The sequence below is a fragment of the Capsella rubella genome, unplaced genomic scaffold (genome assembly GCF_000375325.1).
Source record: "Capsella rubella cultivar Monte Gargano unplaced genomic scaffold, Caprub1_0 scaffold_6, whole genome shotgun sequence".
Classification (NCBI taxonomy): domain Eukaryota; kingdom Viridiplantae; phylum Streptophyta; class Magnoliopsida; order Brassicales; family Brassicaceae; genus Capsella; species Capsella rubella.
The window spans coordinates 14,238,712-14,252,149 of record NW_006238918.1 but is presented as its reverse complement, the minus strand read 5'-3'; the positions used below and the strand labels follow the sequence as shown (position 1 = coordinate 14,252,149).

At 35.9% G+C, this 13,438-nt stretch overlaps 3 protein-coding genes across 3 annotated transcripts; all 3 read right to left on the bottom strand.

Moving 5' to 3' along the window:
* Positions 1–3,306: 3,306 nt before the first annotated feature.
* Positions 3,307–5,006, bottom strand: LOC17883705 (F-box protein At4g00893). The gene is given in 3 exon segments (XM_023779969.1): positions 3,307–3,770; positions 3,772–4,530; positions 4,814–5,006. Coding segments are annotated over 3 exon segments (1,230 nt in total). The 5' UTR covers positions 4,969–5,006; the 3' UTR covers positions 3,307–3,454.
* A 3,115-nt stretch (positions 5,007–8,121) lies between these two features.
* On the bottom strand, positions 8,122–9,700 carry LOC17882172 (F-box protein At4g00893). Its single transcript, XM_023780351.1, has 3 exons — positions 9,679–9,700; positions 9,418–9,523; positions 8,122–9,306 (listed from the first exon to the last, which is right to left on the bottom strand). Exons 1-3 carry the CDS (start codon positions 9,698–9,700, stop codon positions 8,238–8,240), a joined length of 1,197 nt encoding a protein of 398 aa, XP_023636119.1. The 3' UTR covers positions 8,122–8,237.
* Positions 9,701–10,258: 558 nt separating this feature from the next.
* Positions 10,259–11,107, bottom strand: LOC17882181 (F-box protein At4g00893). Its single transcript, XM_023781515.1, is given in 1 exon segment — positions 10,259–11,107. A coding segment is annotated over 1 exon segment (849 nt).
* Positions 11,108–13,438: the final 2,331 nt, after the last annotated feature.

Genomic DNA, 13,438 nt, shown 5'->3' with positions numbered 1-13,438 from the left:
CTCTGTTTTCGTCGTGGAGATCAATCTGGATTAGTAGGGTACAGTGATAGCAGTCATAGTGTGGATGTGGATGATGGAAGAAGTACAGCTGGTCATGTTTTCTATTTCAATGAGTGTCCGATTACTTGGAATTCTCACAAACAGCAGGTCGTGGCACTTTCCTCTTGTGAAGCAGAATTCATGGCTGCTACAGAAGCTGCTAAGCAAGCCATTTGGTTAAAGGATCTCTTCGCTGAAATCATTGATAAAGAATGTGAGAAGGTGACAATTCAAGTTGACAACAAATCCGCTATTGCACTTACTAAAAATCCAGTGTTTCATGGGCGTAGCAAGCATATTCATCGAAGGTATCATTTTATACGTGAATGCGTTGAAAATGAACAAGTGGAGGTGATACATGTTCCGGGAGTGGAACAAAGAGCAGACATCTTAACTAAAGCACTTGAGAAGAACAAGTTCAAGGTAATGAGAGATCTCATTGGAGTCCATAGCTTGTCAAAGAAAGATTTCAAGCTTAAGGGGGAGATTGTTGGGATAAGCTTGAAGAAGAAGACTTAGGAGACAAGCTACTTATTCCTAGTTGAGTTATGACTTAGGGATTAGATTGTGTTTAGGAGTTATCTAGATACAATTCCTATTAGAATAAGGATTATCTCTTCTCTATATATATGAGTTATCAAAGTTGTGGTAACCTTAAGAGATTAGAGAGAGATTAAGGGTTTTAGAAAGCTTAAGTTTTGAGTTATTTTCTTAAGCAAATAAAGAGAGTTATTCTTTAAATTCTTGAATTCATAATCTTTCTCAAAATCTAGAGTTCCATCTGAACTGAAGTAGTAAAATCGATATTGGCCTTAGAGACAAGGTTGCTCTTCTTATAAAAGAATCTTACATGATTAGGGAACTTATTAGTAACCTGTTTAAATGACCTGTTTAGTTTTTCCTTCAAAGTAATTGACTTTAAAAGCTAACTAATTAATGACCCATGTAAACTAACGTAAATTAAAAATTCCATTTATGTATGGGACATCTAATAAGACCTGCAAAGCTGATATATACAAGTCTATGGCTTGCAATGTTACTTTGAATGTCCGAACGAGAATATAAACATTTGTGTGTCTCAACAATCGCAAAGGGAGAATAAAAACTGGTTCAATGTTAACTTAAGAAAAATAAGACATTAACAAAAGCCGAAACGGTTTCTTGTAAACATTATTACAACAGTGAGAACTCCAAATGCCCAGTTACACACAAACACCATAAAAAAATAAACTTTCTCAATTTCTATGCAGAAAGCTTTCAAAAAAGGTCACACATTCTCTAAAGGCTGATCGATCCATAGGGTATGACGAGGACATAATTCTAAATGTACCTTTTCTCATCATACGAGTAGGATACACAACGTTGGCGATTGTAATCACTAGTCACTAGTCAGTAAATACACAACGTTCTCTCATCTTATCTTGTGTATCCTTTATCTTCCAAATCACTAGTCAATTAGGCAGTAAATATTTGCCACATGGATTTTATAGATATCTTTCTTAATTTTGTTAAAAAAAAATATCTTCCTTAAATAATAAAAATCAGTCAAAAAGACAGATCAAAGCAACAAAAAAAGAGAGTGTAATAAAATAAAAAATGTGAAATTAAAAACTCATTGAAAAAAACTCTGCCATAGACAATAGAACAACCCGATTTGAAGCCAAGACCCCCGACGAGTTGCAAGCCAAGAAACATAGCAGCAACGGGCACATGAGAGGTAAACAAAAGTCATAACGTGCATGCATGTGGTTTGCACGAGCTAAGACTTCTTTCTTTGCGTTCTCATATTACTTCAAATTGATCAGATTGGATGGGCCAAGGAAACTAAGACTCCAAATCAACAGTACAGTGGCGAGTGCAACCAGTGGAAGATCTGATCCTGAAGTCTCTCTTTAATCCCACTTAATGACGATCCCTCTCTCTACCAAAAGTCTTTCATCTACAACTGACATATACTACTGGACTAACGCTATAAATGGTATTCCTTAATGTCATGGTTACTCCTCCTCAAGAACATGCATGGGAGATTTTAAGGCCAAGCTAGGAGTGATGCCAAACCGTGGACTAAGACGGTTTGGTTTAAGGGAACTGTCCCTAAGCATGCCTTTAAGATGTGAGTCTCTCGTCAGAACAGGTTACCAACAAGACAGAGGTTAGTTTCTTGGGGTTTAAATGTATCTCCTCTCTGTTGCTTTTGTGCTACTCATCGAGATCATCTGTTGGTAACATGCGATTACGTTGAGGAAACCATTAGAACATCCTTAACACAAGGCTTTGAAGTGCCAACAAGCCCAATACTATGAGACAAACAAGGCCATGTAACTAGGGTTCTCTAGCAAGATAGATTACTATATAAAGTGTGTAGTGAACATCATTGTCTTTAACCTTGAGAGTCGTCGAAGAGGCAACTCTCCTTCTTCACCATTTTAATGATTGAATCAAAGTCTTACTAATCTTGGTGACAATGCAAATTAAAGCTCTCTCCTTTCTTTGTATTTACTTGCACACAATAAAGCTCAATGAGCTATCTAATTTCAGTTTTATATTTCTAGCTTAATAAGCTCTTTAAGAGCATCTTTTTGAGTTTGCTATCACAAACTTGCATCCCAGGCAACAGTCTTCTCACAGTTTTCAAACTCATTGATCACGAGAAGAAGGCGGAGAAGGCGTTTCACCACTTTAATGTCACTTTTGCTAAGATGATTTATCATCTCGTTGTCCCAGTTTTTGTTGCCTTGTTTTCTTCCTTTTTTTTTTTTTTTGGCAAGGTTTCAATCTTTAGGCTGTCTCTTGTATATCCTACTCTTTCATTTTGATTAATGATATTTATATTATTATTATATATAAAAAAAAATTCACATATGTGATTTTTTTTTATTTACTTCTGATTAATAAACTATAGTTTTGTGTTTGATACTGTGTATAAGTGCAGCAATTTTTAAATTCTAAAAATCAGAAATATACTTTATAAAAACAAAACAACAAGTAATATAAAACAACAATTTTAACTCTAAAACGAAAAAGAGGAAATATCAATTAATACATATTAATAACGTTTTGCCTTAGTAAATTAAATAACCTGTTAAGTCTTTTCCCAAAAGTTATCGAGTTTAAAAGCTAATGACCCAATAAATCAAAACGTGAGATAAATTCCATTTTTGGGACATCTAATGAGACCTTCATACAAGTCTATGGCTTGCAATATTACTTTGAATGTCGGAACGAGAATATAAACATTTGTGTCTCTCAACTCTCAACAATAGCAAATGGAGAATAAAAAAAGGTTCAATCTTAATTTTACAAAACAAAAGACATTAAGAAAAGCTGAAACGGTTCTTTATTACAACAGTGTGAACTCCCAAATGCCAAGTTACACACTAACACCATAAAAAAAAACATAAACCTTATAAATTGGTCACACATTCTCTGGAGGCTGATCGATCCATATGGTTTTCTGAGGACATAGCTCTCTCCACCTCTGCCATTCATTGCTCGGATTGTAACTTCTCTCATCATACGAGTAGGTTACACAACGTTGGCGATTTTTATTATACCTTGAAAAGTAGACATTGTTCCTCATCCATGCATGAAGAAGATTAGTTCTCAGCTCAGCGTTGTAATAACTGACAAAGATTGTCATGCCATCAAGATGAGTCCTACTTATCTCCTCCCACCTCATAGAGATCAATTTGTACACCAATGGCTTCTCCTTGCCGCTTGTAAACATGACAGAGTTCTCCTTTCTTCTCTATCAAAGCAACTGATTTTTCATTCCAACCATATTTCTCTCTATCGTAGATATAAGGGCATACCAGTCTATCTGCACATCTATGATTCCATGTTCGGGAAGATGGATGAAAGCTATACAAAGTTCCCTTTGCGTTGAAGGTATAGAATCGATCTTCTCGATACACAAGGTTGCTCTGGTTACGAAACAGTCTTAGAAAACTAGGGAAGGATTCAGTAGTCCACTCAGTTGCACCAGGATGGCAAGTGCTGACCTTGACATGCCCATGGAGAAAGTTTAGCGCTACCAACACACATTTGTCTGATGTTGGAGGACAAGAGAATGCTACCTTATCAAAAGCCTCATAAATGTTTGGCAATGTTACCATCTCCCGGGTAAACGGGTTGAAGAAGAACAGCCGCATAAAGAGTCTCCATCCCTGTTTAAGCATAAGTGGCCAGCCATCTTTGGCGTAACACACAGTGGATCTAGCTAACTCTGGCAGATCCAAAGTGTACGTCTTCTGCTGTAACGGATCCCGGAGTTCAAACAAGTTGCCACGTTTAGGAAAGTACATAAGCAATGGGTACTTTTCCACTACCCGGACCGATACCGCCGCTCCACACCATGATTTGCAAACCGCGGATGCACGGATGTTGTCTTTCAAGACAAGAGAAGACATTATGAGACCAAGGACGTCTGTTGGCAGCTCAGCGAAACTTGGATCGGAGACAGGCTGATCGGAGATCACAGGATCCTGGGCTCTACAAAACAATCAATGAATTTTCAGTTAGGACTTTTAAACGCTTCTCAATATATAAAGAACTGATCTGCTAATTACTAACACAAAAATAAACAACAACAGAAACAAAACTCTTTACATGGGAAATGTATTAAGAACCCTGAAATGTATTTAAGTCAATTCCCATCTATAAATATCATAGAAACGTTACACTAGATTCACTTCAGAGTCAATAAGAGAACCAAACACCATGGAACTTGTCAAATATTGTGATTTGTAATAAAATGTTTAAGAGAATGACGAACCCTATACGTGAGACGGTGGTAGGAGACAGCGAAGAAGGTGACGCCATCTTCGGAGACGGCGAAGAAGGTGAGGCCATCTTCGGAGACGGCGAAGAAGGTGACGCCATCTTCGGAGACGGCGGTGGACTTTGACGGGACAACGACACTGGCAGCATCCTCAAGAGCTTTTTTAGGGTTTTGTTGTCGTTTTGGATTTGGGGATGTCTAAGAAATGACTAAGAAGTGATTAGAGGTCTTCGTTAATTTATAATCTTATCTTGTTTATCTTTAATCTTAGAAATCACAATTAGGCAGTAAATATTTGCCACATGGATTTTATAGATATCTTTCTTAATTTTGTTCAAAAAAAAATATCTATCTTAATTAATAAAAAATCAGTCAAAAAGACAGAAAGTGTGATAAAAAAAGAGTGTAATAAAAACAAACTGTGTGTTAAAAACTCATTAAAACAAAACACAAAAAATGTAATAGAACTTAATTATGAAATAAATAAACTTGGAAACAAATTTGGTCGTCGTCAGGCTCTCTGTGTTTTATTTCACACACAATTATAATAGAAAAAATAATTTTCCATATATTTTGTTTTCTACTTTCATAAGTATTTACAAATACTTGTTGTATTATATTATGTACTGTCAATTATTGACATATCTAGTGGTTTGTGCTAGTGAATTACTGTGTCATCAATCAGCTACTTCAGTTAGAGCATAATGTTAAGGATTAAACAATGTTCATCGGCCATGGAGAAGAGTCAGAATTATAACTAACAAAGATTGCAAACCATCAGGTCTAGAAGATTTTGGCTTCTTTATAGAAAATTTTGTCTTCTCGTTGATGTATGTAAACAGTACAAATTAAAGAGTTTCCCTTTCTTCTCTATCAAGTAATAGAAACCATTATTAACATATAAAAGCTTGATATGCTTATTGCGTTGATCAAAAGCATTAGGGAAGCTTTGATACCAAAGTACTCGTTTATGCTTTGGCTGGTCGCAAACAACAGAATTATAACGGGTGCTCGCATGATTACATGGAACCCCTCGTGTGTGTTCTGCCAAGCCCCATGGGAGACGATCGATCACCTTTTCTTGAACTGCTCTTACTCTTCTCGAATCTGGGGGCCGGGTGCTCACTCGTAAACTTCTCCGCACTCATTTTCAATTTGTTTTACACAGGTCATCAATCTCCTCTCTACTATACAACTTTCAAAGGGTCTGCCCATTTCATCTTAAGGCTTGTCTTCCAAGCTACAGTCCATACTTTGTGGATCGAAAGGAATAAGCGTAGACATGGGGAACAACCGAGCTCCGTAGAGCAGCTCATACAGCTCAGTGACCAAATTTTAAACTACCATGCACGACACAATTATTCAATATAGGAGGATAACATACTGCAATCTCTCGAAAAGAAATCTCAAACATGAGAAGAAGAGCATGTCCTTTTAACCCCAAAGAGTTGTCCGACATGTTCTAAGATAAATGAGATGATCTAACTCTTCCACCATAACCAGAGGTGTTCTAAAAGCTATCTTCACATCGTCACATCACATGTAGTCTAAAGCTTTCTTCTTCGGTGGCCTAATCCAAAGATTCTCAAGAGGACATAAATCCTCCTGTTCTTGCCACTGCTTAAGCGCATTATTAATACCTCGCTCTCTTCATCAAACAAATATGATACGAAACGCTTGACATTAAAACGAAGCCTTGGAAAGTAAACGAAGCCTTGGAAAGTAAGTCTCATCTCAGATGAAAATAAAGACTCGGAAATATTGTCATTCCATCAATTGTAGTACTACTGATCTCCTCCCAATAGTAATCTTCTAATGCACTATCGACATCCAGCCCCGGCTCAACAATTTGGCATAAATTTTTTTTTTGGTCTTTTATCTAATTTATACTAAAGAGATTCAATTTTTTTGGGCCCATAAAACATGTTTTAAAGATATTTTTATACATAAAGAGGCTCTTTCACAAAAGGAAAAAACGAAAATGGATCATATTATATGGATCTAATATTATTTTGGTCCCCTATTTTACTATTTTACAACAAAAATGGGCCCTTTAATCTTAGAATTTTTTTTTAAAGTACTCGGGCCCATGGGCCACTGCCCCTCTGCCCACCCCTGTTGAACCGGGCATGTCGACATCTCACCACCGCATGTAAAACATCTTGAAGAACACACCTTAATTTCCTCAAAGCCAAGAAGATATACTCTTCTTCTTCTGCTCATACTGGTAGGCAGCCCCGACTCAAATAGGGTGGGTAGAGGGGTTACGGGCAAGGGGGCCATGAATTTTTGAAAAAATCACATAAGAAAATGGTCTTTAAAAATATGTAAATGGGTCCGAAATTCTAAGTAAAAAGGCCAAAATTTTCCAAATGCTACATATTTTATTTTAACAAGGCCCATATAATTTAAAAAGTGTTATAATGGATTTTCATTTTACTAAAAATGGCCCAAAATTTAAGATAAAATTCAAAAAATGTCAATTATTTTTGTTTACTGAACAAATGTCAAAAAAAAAAAAATATTGCCCAAGGGACCAGATTTATTATGAGCCGGGGTGGTAGCTATATCCATCAAAATAGGGACAGTGCAGAGAACTCGTATGACTATAATTACGTCATACTCTGAAAAGAAGGTTCAAAGTAATATAAGAATTTGTTACCATCTTAAGGCAATAGAAGCGACGTTTGGCATAGACAACATTGCTATAAATAAATCTATCAGCACCGGACATGGTTTTGCTCATTCTCGAAAAGAACTCGTATAACACCATAAAGGCAATAAACGCGACATTTGGCTTAAAGAACTTTGGTGTGCTTGATTAAGTATTCACTGCCATAGACAATAGAAAAACCCGATTTGAAGCCACCACCCCCGCGAGGAGTTGCAAGCCGAGAAGCATAGCAGCAACGAGCCTTTATTAAGTGGTAGCCTTCTCGCAGCACTGGACATAGGAGAGGTAAACAAAATGAGAGGCGAGAAAAAGCTTTGGCTATTCGGAGAGAAAAAGTCATCACGTGTGGTTTACACGAGCTAAGACTTCCTTCTTTGCGTTCTCATGTACTCATATTACTTCTCAATATAAGTAATTTCACTTATGTTACACAATGATTAATTCTTTTTACTTCTGAAGTTCTGATTAATAAACTATTTTGTTTTATACTGTATAAGTGCAGTAAATTTTTCCCATTCAATCAAAGGGCCAAATAAATTCCATTTATACAAGTTTATGGCTTGCAATATTACGCTGAATGGTTCAATGTTAATTTTAGAAAACAAAAAACACTAAGACCATAAACGAAAGCCGAAACGGTTCTTTATTACAACAGTGTGAACTCCCAAATGACAAGTTACACACTAACACCATAAAAAAAAAAAAAAACCTTCTCAATTGCTATGCAGAAAGTTTCAGAAAAGATCACACATCCTCTGGAGGCTGATCGATCCATAGGGTATGACGAGGACATAGCTCTCTCCACCTCTGCCATTCATTGCTCGAACTGTACCTGCTCTCATCATACGAGTAGGTTACACAACGTTGGTGATTGTAATCATACCTTGAAAAATAGACATTGTTCCTCATCCATGCATGACGGAGGTTAGTTCTCAGCTCAGCGTTGTAATAACTGACAAAGATTGTCATGCCATCAAGTCGAGTCCTACTTATCTCCTCCCACTTCTTAGATATCAATTTGTACACCAATGGCTTCTCGCTGCCGCTTGTAAACATGACAAAAAGATCTCCTTTCTTCTCTATCAAGGCAACTGATTTTTCATTCCAACCATATTTCTCTCTATCATAGATATAAGGGCATACCAGTGTATCTGCACATCTATGATTCCATGTTCGGGAAGATGGATGAAAGCTAAACAAAGTTCCGTTTGCGTTGAAGGTATAGAATCGATCTTCCCGATACACAAGGTTGCTCTGGTTATGAAACCGTCTTAGAAAACTAGGGAAGGATTCACTAGTCCACTCAGTTGCACCAGGATGGCAAGTGCTGACACTGACATGCTCATGTGAAAAGCTTAGCGCTAGCACCACACAATTAGTTGACGTTGGAGGACAAGAGAAGGCTACGGCATCATAAGGCCAACGAAACTGCGGCAAAGTAACCAGCTCCCGAGTAAACGGATTGAAGAAGAACATGTCTTTCAATCCTTGTTTACCCATAAGTAGCCAGCCATCTTTGGCGTAACACACAGTGGATCTAGCTAACTCTGGCAGATCCAAAGTGTACATCGTCCGCTGTAATGGATCACGGAGTTCAAACAAGTTGCCATGTTTAGGAAAGTACATAAGCAATGGGTACTTTTCCACTACCCGGACCGATACCGCGGCTCCACACCATGATTTGCAAACCGCGGATGCACGGATGTTGTCTTTTAAGAAAAGAGAAGACATTATGATACCAAGGACGTCTGTTGGCAGCTCAGCGAAACTTGGATCGGAGACAGGCTGATCGGAGATCACAAGATCCGTGGCTCTACAAAACAATTAATGAATTTTCAGTTAGGACTTTTAAACTCTTCTCAATATATAAAGAACTGATCTGCTAACTAACACAAAAATAAACAACAACAAAAACAAAACTAACACTCTTCTCCGAAGAAGGTGACGCCATCTTCGGAGACGGTGAAGAAGGTGACGCCATCTTCGGAGACGGCGGTGGACTTTGACGGGACAACGACACTGGCAACATCCTCAAGAGCGTTTTTAGGGTTTGTTGTCGTTTTGGATTTGGGGATGTTTTAAGAAGTGATTAGAGGTCTTTGTCAATTTATAATCTTGTTTTTTTTTTTGGTAAAGATTTATAATCTTATCTTGTTTATCCTTAATCCTCCAAATCACAAGTTACGTAGCCAGTAAATATTTGCCATATGGATTTTTTAGATTTCTTTCTTAATTAATGAAAATCAGTTACAAAGAGAGAAAGCAACAAAAAAAAAAAGTGTAATAAAAGCAAAATGTGTAATAAACACTCATTAAAAAAAAAACACAAAAAGTGAAATAAAAATGTAATTATGACATAAATAAACTTGGAAACAAAATCTTATCTCTGTGTTTTATTTCACACACAATTTTAGTAGAAAAACTAATTTTCATATATGGTCTTCTATTTTTCATAATTATATACAAATACTTTTTCTTCTTGTTTTATACATTATGTACATTATCAATTATTTAACGTTGACAAATATATTGGTTTGTGCTAGTGAATTACTGTGTCATCATCACCAGCTATTTCAATTACTTAGCCTAATGTTAAGGATTAAATATTGTTCATCGGCCATGGAGCTATGAGTTCTCAACTCAGGATTATAATTAAGAACTAACAAGTTTAGAACATTACATATTAACATAGAGGTATTATCCTCGTAAGCTTACAAATTAACATATTAAGAACTAACAAGTTTAAAACATTACAAATTAACAAATTAACATAAATCCTCCTGTTCTTGCCACTGCTTACGAGGATAATACCTCTCTTCGTCAAACGAATACGGGTCACAACGCTTGACATTAAAACGAAGCCTTGGAAAGTAAACACTGTTCCTCATCCATGGGAGATTAAGTCTTGTCTCAGAGGAATAAAGACTCGTAAATATTGTCAATCCATCAAGTTTAGTACTATTGATCTCCTCCCAATAGTAATCTTCTAATTTATGCACAATCGGCTTCTCACCACCGCATGTAAACATCTTGAAGAACACACCTTTCCTCACGGCCAAGAAAATTCTCTTCTTCTTCCGCTCATACTTGTAGTTATATCTACTTAAGTAGGGGCATTCCAGTGAATTCGTATAACTAAAACGCCATACTCGAGAAGAAGGTTCAAAGTAATACAAGTATCCTTTACCATCAAGGCAATAGAAGCGACGTTTGGCATAGACAACATTGCTGTGCTTAAGTGTATCACAGCCAAATTGAAGATGGAATTGTAAGTCCTCAGTAACCCATTCGGGTGATTGAAGATGGCAAGTGCTTGTCCTCGTCCTACCATACCCAACATGCTTAAACGCTAGCAACAGGCAAGTACCTCATGTAGGTGCGCAAGAGAAAGCGAATGCATCATAGGATAATGTACATTTTGGTAAGTTTATGAGCTTACGAGTAAACGGGTTGAAGAAGAACATTTCTTTTGAAATGTTTTTGCGCATTAGTAACCATCTGTCTCTTGAGTAACACACCGTGGATTTAGCTAGCTGGGGTAGATCCAGTGTGTACAACTTCTGCTACAATGGATCGTAGAGTTCAAACAAGTTACCACGTTTAGGTATGTACATAAGCCAAGGAGGCTTGTCTACCTTCCGGACATATACACCAGCTTCACGCCATGTTTTGCATACAGCAGATGCCCGAATGTTATCTTTTAAGTCGAGTTTAGATATTATTACTTCCAAGAGACATAATGTCAGGTCAGCAAAACCTGGCTTTGCTGCTTCCTTGCTTTGATTCTTGCTCTCAAGGAAACCAAATCCTTTCACAACTCCGCTTGACCTGTGAAAGAGTATTTAATCAACAAAATGGAAGACCATTGGGTGTTTTTTAAGAGTCATAACTCATAAGTTATCAAATGCAAATTTGTTTTTTGATAAAGTAATCAAATGCAAATTACAATATACAAACATGTAAATCTGAAAGCTTTGAAGTTTTGGGAGGATTCTATTGCCACAGGTTCAAAAGAAAATCATTACATATTAGATATTAACTATAGTCATTTAGAATTTCAGGTCCTACTAAATGTCCACACAATGTGAACCCAAAAATACATAAGAGATTAGAGATTACATCAATTAATCTTTACAATCTTAAAACATTCTAGTCATAATTCGATATATATATATATATATATATACTCTTTGATTATTGCAAAACTAATTAAGAACCCTAGAACACGTCAGGTCGATCGGTCCTATTAGATCTGACAATGTCCAAATATAAATTCGACTCACATACCCTAAACTGTTACAAATTACAGAACCCTAGAAAAAAAAAAAAACAGAAAAGACATGAACTCTCTAATTCGTGTATCCGGTTCGAAAAATTTATTACATTGAAAAAAGGGAAACCTTCCATTATTCCCGAGCATAGTGATAGACGACGATGAAGAGGGAAACGAAGAAAATGAAGATTCCTCTAACGAGCCGCCATAAAGGAAACTTTGCTACCAAAAAAAATGTTGCCTGAGAAGTATGGCCAAGTCCATTAGTAATCTTTTATATCACTACAAAAACCCTAATTATTTGCGAGTCGTACGTGTGACAAAATAAAACTGAGTCATTGGCCACACTTACGTACGTTACTGCTGGCGTGGTGGGTATCGTAATATATGAAGGTTGATTTTCAAAGTTAATAACTCACACGTGTCAATTTTAACTGTTATAGATTTTTATGAATTTTATGTATGGTATGATACCACGCGTTTTGTTTGTGCTTGTTATTTGTTAGTGCTTAATTTTATGTGATTGTAAATTTCATGTAAGTGATTACTAGATATGGTATTGTTATGGATTGTATTGACGTTTGTGTGTGCTTGTTAGTGTTTTAGTGTTAGAAAAATTGTTAGTGTTTTAGTGTTAGAAAAAATACACATATATAGCTTCGATACATGAGTTTGACTTGGTAGTTATCTAATATCTTCTTTTTCAAAATTATAAAATATTTTATAGATTGATAAAAACAAAAAAGTAAAAACTCTTTTGGTGAAAGCTAATGTGTTTCTGCTAAGAATTCTCTGTGGGTTCAATGGATCTCTAAGAATCTGCTCCGAAAAGAAAATCTGTGGTCAGTAAAGGACTCTACGAGTTTAGGGTCTTGGATGTGGAAGAAAATACTGAAATATAGAAACAAGGCTAGAGAATTCCATCGGATGGAGGTTGGGTCTGGTCTATCAACTTCTTTTTGGTATGATGATTGGTGTTCACTAGGTCCATTATTCAATATATTGGGAAAAAATACACATATACTAGGATTTACCCAAAATATTACAAAATAAAAAGTTATAAGCCAAAATAGATTTTAGTACAAAATATACTTCAAAAATGTTAAGATAGATAGCTTCGATACATGAGTTTGACTTGGTAGTTATCTAATATCTTCTTTTTCAAAATTATAAAATATATTATAGATTGATAAAAACAAAAAAGTAAAAACTCCTTTGGTGAAAGCTAATGTGTTTGTGTATATATATCAATATATAAAGTATGTGGAACCTGTATATTATGGATGTTCCAAAATAAGTTTTTCATGAAATCCGATAATGTATGTTATAAATATGTTACGGAAGAGAATTATATGATCCACGTACCTTTTAAATATTGGTTAGTAATCTTTAGGCTACATTGATTATGTTATTAGGCATGACTACGGTTACGGTTAATGCGGTTACGGTTTATTAACCACCGATTAACGGTTATAATTTTTTTAATCATAATCTTAACTATTATATATACATGTTAAGGCAGTTACGGTTATATACGGTTACAGTTACAGTTAAATACGGTTACGGTTATTTGATGTTAATAATAATATAGTTAACATCATAAATGAAATTTTATATTTTCTTACTTTAAATGACGATATTCAAATAATAATTATTTATTTAATTATATAGC